At 43.8% G+C, this 14,652-nt stretch overlaps 1 protein-coding gene across 1 annotated transcript; it reads left to right on the top strand.

Moving 5' to 3' along the window:
• Positions 1–2,327: 2,327 nt before the first annotated feature.
• LOC143947840 (death domain-containing protein CRADD-like) lies at positions 2,328–12,377 on the top strand. Its single transcript, XM_077465169.1, has 2 exons — positions 2,328–2,387; positions 8,569–12,377. The coding sequence occupies exon 2, from the start codon at positions 8,576–8,578 to the stop codon at positions 9,167–9,169; it is 594 nt and encodes a 197-aa protein (XP_077321295.1). The 5' UTR covers positions 2,328–2,387; positions 8,569–8,575; the 3' UTR covers positions 9,170–12,377.
• Positions 12,378–14,652: the final 2,275 nt, after the last annotated feature.

Here is a 14,652-nt window from a genome sequence, read left to right on the forward strand (position 1 = left end):
TCTAAAAGCCTACTATGTCATATCCTGGGCAGGTATGGAGGCATCAGAGGTCTATTAGACTCTCGATTTCTTCCTTGCCCTCCACTGCAGCTAATCAAGCACAGATTGTGCTTGATTAGCTGCTCCCCTGAATCCAGGGATTAACGGCTGCGAACCCACAAGTAATGTAATACACGCCGCTTCTGAGTTCATCAGTCGAAGGTGGGATCAGATGTTCAATGATCTCCTCCTGTCCTCAATACTGAGTGTGTTTTACTGCAGTCCTGGACTCCTGGAGGAATGGGCGAGCCTGGGAAACTCGGTGGTGGTGGGGAGGTGGCACTCTCAGTCCCACTGAAGTGACTGGGCAACTCTAGATCTGCCGTAATCCTTTTTTACTTTAAAGCCGACCACGACTTTTAGAAATGTACCTTGGTAGATACGGGCTTAATGACAACTGTGATCTGACTGTATTCCTTATTGAATGTTTTACTTTCAGACGAGGACACTGCACCTACCTCCAGCACAACTGGTTCTAGCAAGTCCCAGAGAAGACCGAATGTTACTTTCCGGACAATGGTGGACTGAGGACAAAATCCAAGAGGTGTTATCTGATGATCTGCATCAATAAAGTTATGAGTGATCTATGGAATTATTCTTCTGTGGTTTTATTTATTTGTATTTTATTCTTGAATGATATTAGTTACAACATTTATGATGCACAGCGTATTTATGGTCACCATTTAAATTAATATCTTCATAAAATATATATTAGTGTAGAAAGGTCCCCAGCCTCTTTCAGTCTAATGAAAACCTCCAGGGCCAGATGTGGTGGGTTGCAAGGCATAGCGGGTGTAATGCAAGGTGGATTCATGGGCGCCAGACACTTCTTCAATGCAAAGAGATTTTATTTCTCTTAACAGAACTTTGGGAGCAAGGGCTAGGGCCAGGACACTATTAGACAGTTGCAATATTAATTGGCAGGCTCCGAGGCTTCAATAGGACGACAGCCATGCAGGGAAAGGCATCTGCATGTGTAGGAATGCTGTCTCCTATGGCAACAGTCTTTAACAGTTTCTAACACACAGTATAACATTTCCTTCACTTCCACCACAATCACTTCTTGCTTGTAGTTCTTCAGACCACTGAGCTCCCGGTCTCTCTCACTAGACTAGATGATTCACTGCCGCTGAATCCTGTGGGCTCCTCCAATCTTCATGGTGGTATCTTCCTTAAGCGTCACCCTCACTTCCCTGCTGGTTCCTTAGCTTGCCATTCCAGATACTTATCAAGCTTCACCCACGTTGACCATCTCGGTACCTGGCATTGCACACCAGGCTGCTCTGCAAGAGTCACCTCCGCTGGCTGGGTCCCTGTCTTGACACTTGCTGAAGTTTCCCGATTCTTCACCGTTCCCGGTTGGGGAGAATACTGCTCCGGTACTTGCTTCAGCTACTCACTGTGGTCCCTGGTAATAAGGTGGCTGGTCAACAGTGCCCTAATTACATTATAGTGCCAACAGTGTCTCCAATCAGTGCCCATTAGTGATGCCAGTCAGTGCTGGCTATCAGTGCTGCCTATCACTGCTATCCATCAATGCCCATCAGTGTTGCCCATCAGTGCCGCCTGTCGGTGCTCACCAGTCTCGCCTATCAGCGCCCATCAGTGCCACCAATCAACGCCCATAAGTGCGACACATTAGTGCCTTCTCATCGGTGCCACCTAATCAGTGCCCATAAGTGCCACCTCATCAAAGCCCACCAATTCAGCTTATCCGTGCCCATCAGCGCACATCGGTGAAGGAGAAAACTGAAAATTTACTGACAGAGGCTAAGTAAAAAATAAATAAAAAATAACTATATATTATAGGGGACAAAAAGTACCCTGTGTGATATAATAAAAGCTGATGCAGACACCACATCTAAGAATTGGTAATTTCAACAGTATACTAAGTTGTGTTTTTTTGTTTTTTTTTGTTTTGTTTTTAGTTTACATATACTTTAAGGAATTTGTACAGAGATTATACAATCAGATTGTACAGTCTATGTTCAGCTGAAGGCATTTCCCTAAACTGGTGCTGCCGTAAGTTGGTGCAACAACTTCCTTATGCGCGTGCGCACTTATTCATTATAAATACAGACATGTGCTCCAGATTTAAGTAATAGAAAAAAAACACAATTTTATTGCCTGTCGGTATTGCCCCTATGCACTACTGAGAGACGTCTACAGAGTATCTACTAAATATCTAGTGAGCTTCCCTTTTCAGGGAGGACCCCAGGGTTCACCATTTTCACAATGCCAGTATTAAAGATGGCCGACTCTGCTCTGATCACATGACCTTTGTAGAGCAGTCTGGGAGACAGGAAGTAACCAAAAACCAAAAACAAAGCGTGGCAGCAGGAAGGACGGTATGGTGTATTCTGGAAATCAGGAATATACGGCTATTCCTGTACACATTCCTGTCCAATCTCTGTGCTTAGATGGGGGAGGGGGGCTCAGACAGTTCATTATGCAGGAAGCTGTCATTTAATCTGCATGCCTGGAGTGATCAGATGATGATTATTATTTTATTATTAATGTTGTTGATATAATATTGTTATAAATATTATTGTTAATGTTAATAACATATTATTAGTAGTAGGAGGAGTATTTTATTTATTAATAATATTTATAATAATTATCATTATTGCTATAAATATTATTGTTTTAATTTAATGTTATTATTTTAGTATTATTATTAGTAGGAGTAGTATTTTATTTTATTATTCTTTTATTATCATTATTACTATAAATATTAGTAGTAAGGATGAGCTCAGGCGTGTTCGCATGGAACATGTGCAGAGCCAGCCAAGAAGTCGGCGCAGCGCTGAACTAATCACAGGCAGTGAGACATTACCCGATCTCTGCAGCCGCACATCAGGACAATGTCTCACTGCCTGTGATTAGCGAAGTGCTGTGCCGACTTTCTGGCGGGCTCTGCACGGGTTTCATGCGAACACGCCTGAGCTCATCCCTAATTAGTAGTAATAAAGTAGTATTTTCAATATTATTATTTTTATTATTATTTCCATTTGTGTTATTGTTATTAGTTTTAGTAGTTATATTTATATTATTATTAACCACTTGCTTACTGGGCACTTAAACAGCCTTCCTGCCCAGACCAATTTTCAGCTTTCGGTGCTCTCACACTTTGAATGACAATTACTCAGTCATGCAACACTGTACCCAAATGAATTTTTTGTCCTTTTTTTTCCCACAAATAGAGCTTTTTTTTTGGTGGTATTTGATCACCTCCTGGGGTTTTTATTTTTTGCGCTATAAATGAAAAAAGACAGAAAATTTGGAAAAAAACCGCATATTTCTTTGTTTGTGTGACAGAATTATGCAAATTATAAATTTTTCTTCATAAATTTTGGCCACAATTTATACTGCTACATATCTTTGGTAAAAATAACCCAAATTAGTGGATATTATTTGGTCTTTGTGAAAGTTAGAGAGTCTACAAGCTGTGGTGCGAATCGCACGAAATTGATCACATCTGATGTACTGGTGGCCTATCTCGCTTCTTGTGACCCAAACAAGTCAGGAAAGTACAAATACCCCCCAAATGACCCCTTTTTGGAAAGTAGACATTCCAAGGTATTTAGTAAGAGGCATGGTGAGCTTTTTGATGTTGTCATTTTTTTCCCACAATTCTTTGCAAAATTAAGATTTTTCATTTTTTTTATTTTTCTCCACAAAATTGTCATTGTAATAGGTTATTTCTCTCACATGGCATGTGTATACCACAAATGTGGGACTTTTTCACAGCCTGGCCACATAGAGAGGCCCAACATGCAGGGAGCACCATCATGTGTTCTAGGAACATAAATTACACATCTAACTTGTTGACTACTTATTACACTTTTGAAGCACCAGGACAATGACACGTGACACTGATGACAGATGGCACTGATACGTGGCAATGATGACACTTATACGTGGAACTGATGACACATGGCACTGAAGACACGTGGCACTAATACGTGGTACTGATGACAGGTGGCACTAATACGTGGCACCGATGACGCGTGACACTGATGACAGATGGCACTGATAAGTGGCATTGATGACATGTGACACTGACAACAGATGGCACGTGACACTGACAAGTGGCACTGATGACAAATGGCACTGATATGTGGCACTGATGACAGATGGCACTAATACGTGGCACTGATGACAGATGGCACTATGTGGCACTGATGACACGTGGCACTGATGACAGATGGCACTTATACGTGGCACTGATGACAGATGGCACTGTGGACAAGTGGCACTGGGGGCAGGTAGCACTGGGGTGGATGGCACTGGGGCGGATGGCACTGGGGCGGATGGCACTGGGGCGGATGGCACTGGGGCAGGATGGCACTGGGGGAGGATGGCACTTTTGTTTACTTTATTTTTTTACTTCTTTTTTTTTTTTTTTTCACACTGACGGCCGCTGCAGCCGTTCATCTCTCCCCTCTCCCACTCTGTCTATGTGAGGAGGGAGAGTGGCGCTGAGAGATGATCTCATATGTTTACATATGAGATCATCTCCCATTGGACACGCTGATCGTGCTGTAAACGACTGCTGTGATTGGCCGTTTACAGCGATCTGTGTTTGCCTGTCCCCGGGGGACACGGCAAACACAGAACTTCCCCGATGCGCGCCCACAGCGGCGCGCATTGCGGAAGTAAACATTAGGACGTCCAGAGACGGCCACCCGGACGAAAGTGCCTGCTCATACGCTCATACGCATACACACGTAGCAGACTATCCGGCGGACTTAGTCTGGCGGACTTTCCGAACGAGTTACTTGCCCACACACGGCACTTTTTCAGTGGACTAATACGGCATACTAAGTCCGCCGGACTATCCGCCATACTTTTGAAATGAATGGACTCGCCCACACACACGCGGAGGAAAGTCTGCTCATTTTGAGTGCATCTCCAGGTAGCCGGGGCCAGCGAAGGAGGCGTCGCTGGCCCCCCTCACCTGGTATGAGCGAAAAATCGGCGTGGGGGTCCTCCCCTAGGTCCATATCAGACCCTTATCCGAGCACGCTACCCGGCCGGCCAGGAAAGGGGGTGGGGAGGAGCGAGCGCCCCCCCCCCCTCCCGAGCCGTACCGTGCCATCAACATGGGGGGTGCCTTGGGGAAGGGGGTGCCACGCGCCCCCCCCACCCCAAAGCACCTTGTCCCCATGTTGATGAGGACAAGGGCCTCTTCCCGACAACACTGGCCATTGGTTGTCGGGGTCTGCGGGTGGGGGGCTTATTGGAATCCAGGAGCCCCCTTTAATAAGGGGGCCCCAGATCCCGGCCCCCACCCTATGTGAATGAGTATGGGGTACAATGTACCCCTACCCATTCACCTGTGAAAAAAAGTAAAAAAAAACCACAACACACAAGGGTTAAAATAGTTTATTGCACAGCTCCGGGGGTCTTCTCGCCGGGCTCCTCCGCTATCTTCTGCTCTTTTGCTAGCTCTTTCACTAGCGAAGGAGCCCAGCTTTCTTCTTCGCCGCCGCCCTCTTCTTCCGACTTCGGGGGTCTTGTCCCCCTCTTCGGTTCTTCTTCAAGGCACCCCCCCATGTTGAGGGCACGCTGCCTGGTACGGCTCAGGAGGGCGGGGCTGCTCGCTCGTCCCCACCCCCCTTTCCTGGCCGGCCGGGTAGCGTGCTCGGATAAGGGTCTGATATGGATCTAGGGGGGGACCCCCACGCCGATTTTTCAGCGTAGAGATTCCCCTTTAAGTCCATACCAGGTGACGGGGCCAGCGACGCCTCCTTCGCTGGCCCCGGCTACCTGGAGACGCGCTCAAAATGAGCGGACTTTTCTCCAGGCGGGAAAAGTCTGTTCATTTCAAAAGTACGGCGGACTGACACACACACGGCTGGATTGTCCGCCGAAATGCAAGTCCGGCGGACAGATTGGAGTGCAAAAATACTTTCTTAGTTCGTCGGACTTTTGGGTAAAAAAAGTCCACCGGAGCCCACACACGGTGGGATTGTCCGGCGGACTCAAGTCTGCCGGACTTTTCCACCGGATTGTTTGATCGTGTGTACGAGGCATTAGATTGGGGGCTCAGACAGTTCATTATGCAGGAAGCTGTCATTTATTCTGTATGCCTGGAGTGATCAGATGGTGATTATTTTAATTATTATTAGTAGTAGCAGTAATAGTAATATTTTCAATAATAATAATATTAGTAGTAGTAGTGGTGGTATTATTGTTTTCATTAATGTTAACTATTTTTATTATTGTTGTTATTAATAATACTATTGTTGTTTTTATTACACCATATTTATTTAGCACCAACAGTTTACACTAAAGCCGCGTACACACGGGCGGACTGTATGGCCTACTTAGTCCGTCGAAACACATTTCAGCGGACAGTCCGCTCGTGTGTGGGCTTCAGCGGACTTTTTCAGCGTGCAGTCTGGCGTACTAAGTATTTCGGATTTTTCGAAATTCTGTCCGTCATACTTTGGTTTCAGCGGACAATCCGCTCGTGAGTAGGCTAGTTCGACGGACTAAGAATGGCGCATGCTCAGAAAGGATTTACAAGGCGAAAGGTTGCATTGCTGTGTATTGGACTTCCTATTTCTAGTCCCGTCGTACGTGCTGTACACGTCATCGCGCAAGCTTTCGACGGACTGTTTGTGCATCCGTGTGTGGTCAAGTCCGTTCATTCGAAAGTATGACGGACTGTCCGTCGGATTGTATGACGGACTAAGTAGGCCATACAGTCCACCCGTGTGTACGCGGCTTTAGATGGTGGGCTCAGACAGTTCATTATGCAGGAAGCTATCATTTAATTCTGAATACCTGCAGTGATGAGATAATGATTATTATTTTTATTAATATTAGTAGTAGCAGTAATCGTAGTTTTTTCAATAATAATATTAGTAGTGGTATCATTGTTTTCATTAATGTTGTTATCATATCGGTAGTAGTACTATTTATATTATTAATGTTGTTGTTGTTATTATTATTATACAGGCTTTGTATAGCACCAACAGTTTTCACTTAATTGGGGCTCAGACAGTTCATTATGCAGGAAGCTGTCATGTAGTCTGCACCCCTGGAGTGATCATATGATGATTTTATTAGTAGTAGTAGTATTTATAATACTACTACTATTACTAATATTATTATTATTATTATTATTTTTATTTTCATTAATATTCTTTTAGTAATAATATAAATATTATTATGGGATTTTATTTTCCATTAATGCTATGATCTTTTTATTTTTATTTTTTTCATTAATTTTATTTGTCTTAACTTAGCTTTTAGCCAAATTGATTTAAAAAAAAAAAAGTATAACTAAAAACTTGCAAAAGTGAAAGAACATCCCACATTTTGAGTTGTTCCCCAGTTCTGAGTTGTTCCCCTAGTTCTGGTGACAACCAGGGATTCTCTCACATTGGAGGCATTTCCTTTCACTTCCTACTTTTTGCTAGGAGACCGGAAGTGAAGGGAAATCTCCCTAAAGGGGACACAGATAGCAAGATTAAACTTGATAAAAATTTGGGAACTTCCTGTTGTGGCTATGTGACAGGAAGTGAGGGGAAATCTCCATAATGGGTCACATGACAAAAAAAAAAAAGCTGACACGGGTTATCTCTCCCTTAGGCCGCGTACACACGGGCGGATTGTCTGCCCAACTAAGTTCGTCAGACAATCCGACAGACAGTCCGTCCAACTTTCGAATGAACGGACTTGACCACACACGATGAACAGACAGTCCGCCGAAAGCTTGCGCGATGACGTGTACGGGACGTACGACGTGACTAGAAATTCGACGTCCAATACACTGCAATGCAACCTTCGGCATGTAAATCCTTTTTGAGCATGCGCCATACTTAGTCCGTCCAACATGCCTACACACGAGCGGACTGTCCGCTGAAACCAAGTTTGGACGGACAAAATTACGGAAATTCCGAAAGACTAAATCCGTCAGACTGAAAAAGTCCGCTGAAGCCCACACACGAGCGGATTGTCCGCTGAAACACGTTTCAGCGGACTAAGTTGGGCAGAAAATCCGCCCGTGTGTACGCGGCCTTACTCTATTCAAATTTAAAGTTTTTTGCCTTTTAGTTCTACTTTAAAATGTAACTAAAGGCAAAAGTTTTTTTTGTTTGTTTGTTTTGGATGGAATGGAGAGGGATTAGAGCAGTTGTCTGTTTTTATCGCTGTCTGTGTCCCCGTAGGGGAGATTCACCCTCTCTATTTGTCCTGTTTACCATTTTTACAGAGAGTGTAAGAAAAACCAAGGTCATGAAAAAAATCATTGGAAAATCTTACAATGGTGGACAATTAGGAATTCCTTCACTTTTGAAAGGATTTCATTTCACTTCCTGTTGTGGCTATGAGACAGGAAGTAAAGTGAAATCTCTTCAATGGGGACACAGATGGGGGGGAGGAAAATACAGAGCTGCAGTATTTTTTTTTATATCTGCCTGAAGTTTGGCTTCAAGTGTGAATGAGGCCCTAAAGTTTTGTATAGACAGGCCTGTGTATTGCAATAAATTCACTATTGGGGTCCCTATTACACAGGTGAACGATGGATTCTAAACACAGGGAGCTCCTCAGAAGCCTTCGTCTTGAGTTGTGTTCTCAAGCTGTAGCCGACGGACTGGTTCCCCAGTATCTGTACCAGGAGGGTGTCATCACCCGCGAGCAACTGGAGGACATATGTGGACAGGTCACCAGTCAGAGAAGAGCCATGAAGCTCTTGGACCTCCTGCCCACTCGGGGCCCCAAGGCCTTTGACGTTTTCTTGGACTCGCTGGCCGAATTCCCATGGGTCCAGGAGAATTTAAAGCTGCACTGCCAGAAGAGCCCTCCTGTACCAGAGAGCAAATCTTCGGCCTTGCCTGCCAATGTCCTACAGAACTGTCCCAATGACCGGCAACTGAACCTTCTGGCAGGAAAACTGGGATCAGAATGGGAGCAAGTTCTGGGTCACCTAGGACTGGACCATGGCGACCTGTACAGGTGTAAAGTACAACATCCAGGCAGCCTGCACTCGCAGGTCATGGAGGGACTGGTGAAATGGAAGCAACACATGGGACGCAAGGCCACCATCCAACGTCTGTGGGAAGCTTTAGAAGCTGCTGAGATGGATCCTTCAGAAATAAAACTTATTTTACAATGACGTGACCCCATGTGCAACTTCAACTATGCACAGCTTGGTACACTTTGTGATCACCTGACCATCACACCTTATTGGACATTTTTGGCCTTCCTATTTCAAAATCATGGCCGTCAACTCTGAGTTGGCCCTTCTTCCCAGCTAAAGAGAAAAGCCTTCTGTTTCCTGAGAAGGTTATAAATTAAAATTTGCCAAACTTTTTGTCGATTATTTCATATGCCGCCCCTGACACAATCTTATTTTCTTCAGGTACAGTATCACAAAAGTGAGTACACCCCTCACGTTTTTGTAAATATTTTCTTCATCTTTTCATGTGACAATACTGAAGAAATTACACTTGTCTACAATGTAAAGTAGTGAGTGTACAGCTTGTATAACAGTGTAAATTTGCTGTCCCCTCAAAATAACTCAACACACAGCCATTAATGTCTAAACCGCTGGCAACAAAAGTGAGTACACCCCTAAGTGAAAATGTCCAAATTGGGCCATAAGTGTCAATTATTTTGTGTGGCAACCATTATTTCCCAGCACTGCCTTAACCCTCTTGGGCATGGAGTTCACCAGAGCTTCACAGGTTGCCACTGGAGTCCTCTTCCACTCCTCCATGACGACATCACGGAGCTGGTGGATGTTAGAGACTTTGCGCTCCTCTACCTTCCGTTTGAGGATGCCCCACAGATGCTCAATAGGGTTTAGGTCTGGAGACATGCTTGGCCAGTCCATCGCCTTTACCCTCAGCTTCTTTAGCAAGGCAGTGGTCATCTTGGAGGTGTGTTTGGGGTGGTTATCATGTTGGAATACTGCCCTGCAGCCCAGTCTCCGAAGGGAGGGGATCATGCTGTCCTTCAGTATGTCACAGGTCATGATTCCCTCAATGAATTGTAGCTCCCCAGTGCCAGCAGCACCCATGCAGCCCCAGACCATGACATCCCCACCACCATGCTTGACTGTAGGCAAGACACACTTGTCTTTGTACTCCTCACCTGGTTGCTGCCACACACGCTTGACACCATCTGAACCAAATAAGTTTATCTTGGTCTCATCAGACCACAGGGCATGGTTGCAGTAACCCATGTCCTTAGTCTGCTTGACTTCAGCAAACTGTTTGTGGGTTTTCTTGTGCATTATCTTTAGAAGAGGCTTCCCTCTGGGATGACAGCCATGCAGACCAATTTGATGCAGTGTGCGGCATATGGTCTGAGCACTGACAGGCTGACCCCCCCACCCCTTCAACCTCTGCAGCAATGCTGGCAGCATTCATACTTCTATTTCCCAAAGTCAACCTCTGGATATTGACGCTGAGCACGTGACCTCAGCTTCTTTGGTAGACCATGGTGAGGCCTGTTCTGAGTGGAACCTGTCCTGTTAAACCGCTGTATGGTCTTGGCCACCATGCTGCAGCTCAGTTTCAGGGTATTGGCAATCTTCTTTAGCCTAGGCCATCTTTATGTAGAGCCAGGATATGCAATTAGCGGACCTCCAGCTGTTGCAAAACTACAAGTCCCATCATGCCTCTGCCTCTGGGTTCCATGCTTGTGGCTATCGGAGTCTTGCTATGCCTCATGGGACTTGAAGTTCTGCAACAGTTGGAGGTCCGCTAATTGCATATCCCTGATGTAGAGCAACAATTCTTTTTTTATCAGATCCTCAGAGTTCTTTGCCATGAGGTGCCATGCTGAACTTCCAATGACCAGTAAAATAATGATTTTTCCCTTAGGGGTGTACTCACTTTTGTTGCCAGAGGTTTAGACATTAATGGCTGTGTGTTGAGTTATTTTGAGGGGACAACAAATTTACACTGTTATACAAGCTGTACACTCGCTACTTTACATTGTAGGCAAGTGTCATTTCTTCAGTATTGTCACATGAAAAGATAGAAGAAAATATTTACAAGAATTTGAGGGGTGTACTCACTTTGGTGAGATACTGTATATTCTACTCAGTTGATCCCCATAGACTTCTATTGAACATCTTTCACAACTCCTGATTTATTCTTAAACAATAAACACTGATAATTTCGTTGGTGATTGGATTGAAGTCTTATTAAACCTTCGATGTAAATTGATGTTTTGCCTCTAGGTCCATGTAATCAACTGTTAAGTGTTCAGTCCAAAAGGGGACAAAGTACATGTTGGTGTCAGTGAGAGAAATAGTGCCCCATCATTGGTGTCAGTGGGAGGGATAGTGCCCCATCATTGGTGTCAGTGGGAGGAATAGTGCCCCATCATTATTATCTGTGGGGGGAATAGTGCCCCATCATTGGCGTGAGTGGAGGGAATAGTGCCCCATCATTGGTATCGGTGGGGGGGAATAGTGCCCCATCATTGGTATCAGTGGGGGGACTAGTGCCCCATCATTGGTATCAGTGGGAGGAATGGAACTAAGGGCTCATTCACAAGTGCAGCAGGTACTGCAGCTCCTCTGAAAAGCGATCCCAGTGTGTGCTGACAGGTGGTAGGGAGGCAACATATGCGATCTTCCTCCTCACCACCTGATTTATAACCATGACTGCTGTGCAATGCCCACCATTGGAGCACAGCAGTACGGCAATTAGAGGTTTATATCAGATGTGAGGAGGTGACTCTGTGCTACACTGTGAGGCCCTCTGCGGCTGTGTCACCCCGCTCTGCTCCAGTCACGTGATTTGACCCTCCCCACGTGTCAGCCCATGTGTTTAATACAGAGACCCCGCCAGGAGAGACTGAGGAGAGCGGGCATGCTGGGACTTGTAGTTCATACAGAGAATCCTCCATAGAGGTGTATGGGAATATGCTGGGACTTGTAGTTCATATACAGAGAATCCTCCATAGAGGTCTATGGTGACATGCTGGGACTTGTAGTTCATACAGAGAATCCTCCATAAAGGTCTATGGGGACATGTTGGGAGTTACTATACTATACATGGACAGAATTTTCGCTAAACCATTTCTGTATTAAAAATCCTTATTTTTTTTTATTTTTTTTGGTCTTATGTAATATTCTAATTTTCTGAGATACTGAATTTTGGGGGTGTCACTAGCTGTAAGCCACAATCGTCAAAATTAAAAGAAATAAATGCTTGAAATATAACACACTCTGTGTGTAAGACATCTATATAAAATATATGAGTTTCACTTTTTGAATTCGAATTACTGAAATAAATTAACTTTTTGAGGATATTCAAGATTTTTGACAGGTACCTGTTATCAATAAAGTGTATTTTTGGTCAAAACCCTATTTTGTATTCTTTTTTGGTTATATCGTTAAAGTTGAATTAAAAAAAAAAAAATAATTGAAAAATTTTAAAAAAATATTTAAATGAAATAAAATAAAAATGAATTGTTTCTCAGATGTGCACAATTGTTAAATCTTGACTTTTTGGGTATCTATTTACTGATCTAACTTCATGTCTTATATTTAAAAAAATAAATAAAAAAAATAGGCATTATGTGGTGTTTGTGTGCACTAAAATGCATTTAAGTGCATTTCTTCCCTGAAAATTTGCATTTAATAAACAGCTGCTTGAATATCGTGTGATGTAAAATATGGCACCATTTAATTCTCCAGGGTCTCTGCTTTCAGAAAATATATCATATTTGGCTATTATAAGTCATTTTTCTAGCTAAAAACCATGTTTATTGTAACAAGTGTGCGAGACATGTCAAAACTGTCTGTCAGCGAAGGGTTAACAGGTTTACAAATTAGAATTTTTTTTGTCAGTTAAAAAAAAATGACATGACTATATTCATATTTGCATTGTTTGTTAGAAAAAAAAAGAGGTCGTGTGACATTTTGGAAAGCAAACACCCCAACGTATATTCTGAGGCATAATGAGTCTTTTGAACAGTTCATTGTTTTCCACAAGTCTTCGGAAAACGTGGAAAGAAAACGAAAACATTTTTTTTTTTTTACACAAAGTGGTCAGTTTATAATATATTTCTAACTCAAAGCATGTACATAGCAAATAATAACACCCAAAAATACATTCTGCTACTCATCCTGAGTATGGCGGGCTGAGGTGGGCGACCCCGCGGATTTCCCCCTTTCCCCCCTTTCAATCCCCCTCCATTCCCCCCAATTCCCATTCACCTAATGTTCCCTCACTCATAGGATGTCCTCGTTTTCGGTACCCGCTCCGGGTCTCGCCCCTTCCAAATCCGCGGGGTCGCCCACCTCAGCTCCCGGTTGGAGTCAATTGCCTGGATCACCTGTAGGGCCCCACTTTTACACCACCATACATCAAACCATAGTAAGTAAAGCCTTGGTTATGGAGGTTCTGTACTTAACCCCTAACCCCGTCTTTCTATAACTAATTTCATTTTTTCTTATTTCTCGAATAACTTTATTCATAGACAGATGCCGTGAGTGGAGACTGTCTATGAATAAAGTTATTCGAGAAATAAGAAAAAACATGTGCTTGCTTCTGACGAGTGGCAGGTAAGCCACAAAACGCGTAGAGCTGTTGGATGCCGTGTCTCCACTCACTGTACCAAGATTTTATTAAGTCTCATTGTGATATATATACCCAACAGGCCCAGAGGCCATCGGTCTTGCAGTTATTATATATTTTTTACCCTTGCTATACCCCCATACCGTTTGAGGTGAACATAAGGACTTTTTTCTCATCATAAGAATGTACTATTTTTTATCTTGCTTTTTGCATATTATCTCGATTACTATTATATGTATTGTGAACTGTGTTAATGGTCTGAGTACTATTTGTATATCTCTCTTAATGTTGACTCAAATATGTGATTCTATAATACATTGCTTTAATAAAATAATAATACTAATAATAAAAAATTCTTTATGTTCATCAATTACTTCTCTGCTGGCATATGCTTCATATAAAGTCCCACTTGCTCTTTTGTATAAGTATGCGGTGTTCTGTATATTTATATAATTTCTTCCTGTATATTCTATGAGGCATGGTCTGCAAATAGGTACTCGGGGTACTCTGACGGGCTGGTGACAGGTACTCCGTTACTCTGATGGGCTGGTGACAGGTACTCCATTACTCCAACGGGCTGGTGACAGGTACTCCGTTACTCTGATGGGCTGGTGACAGGTACTCCATTACTCCAACGGGCTGGTGACAGGTTCTCGGGTACTCCGACGGGCTGGTGACAGGTACTTGGGTACTCCAATGGACTGTGACAGGTATTCGGGTACTCAGAGGAACTGTGACAGGTACTCGGGTACTCAGATGAACTGTGACAGGTACTCAGGTACTCAGATGGGCTGTGACAGGTACTCGGGTAGTCAGATGGACTGTGACAGGTACTCAGATGGACTGTGATAGGTACTCAGGTACTTAGATGGGTGGTGACAGGTACTCGGGTACTCAGATGGGTGGTGACAGGTATTCGGGTACTCAGATGGGCTGTACAGGTACTCTGGTACTCAGATGGGCTGTGACAGGTACTTGGGTACTCAGATGGGCTGACAGGTACTCGGATACTCAGATGGACTGTGAAAGGTACTCAGGTACTCAGATGGGCTGTGAC

The sequence above is a fragment of the Lithobates pipiens genome, unplaced genomic scaffold (genome assembly GCF_037356315.1).
Source record: "Lithobates pipiens isolate NorthernLeopardFrog02 unplaced genomic scaffold, aLitPip1_a1.2 Scaffold_1, whole genome shotgun sequence".
Lineage (NCBI taxonomy): Eukaryota > Metazoa > Chordata > Amphibia > Anura > Ranidae > Lithobates > Lithobates pipiens.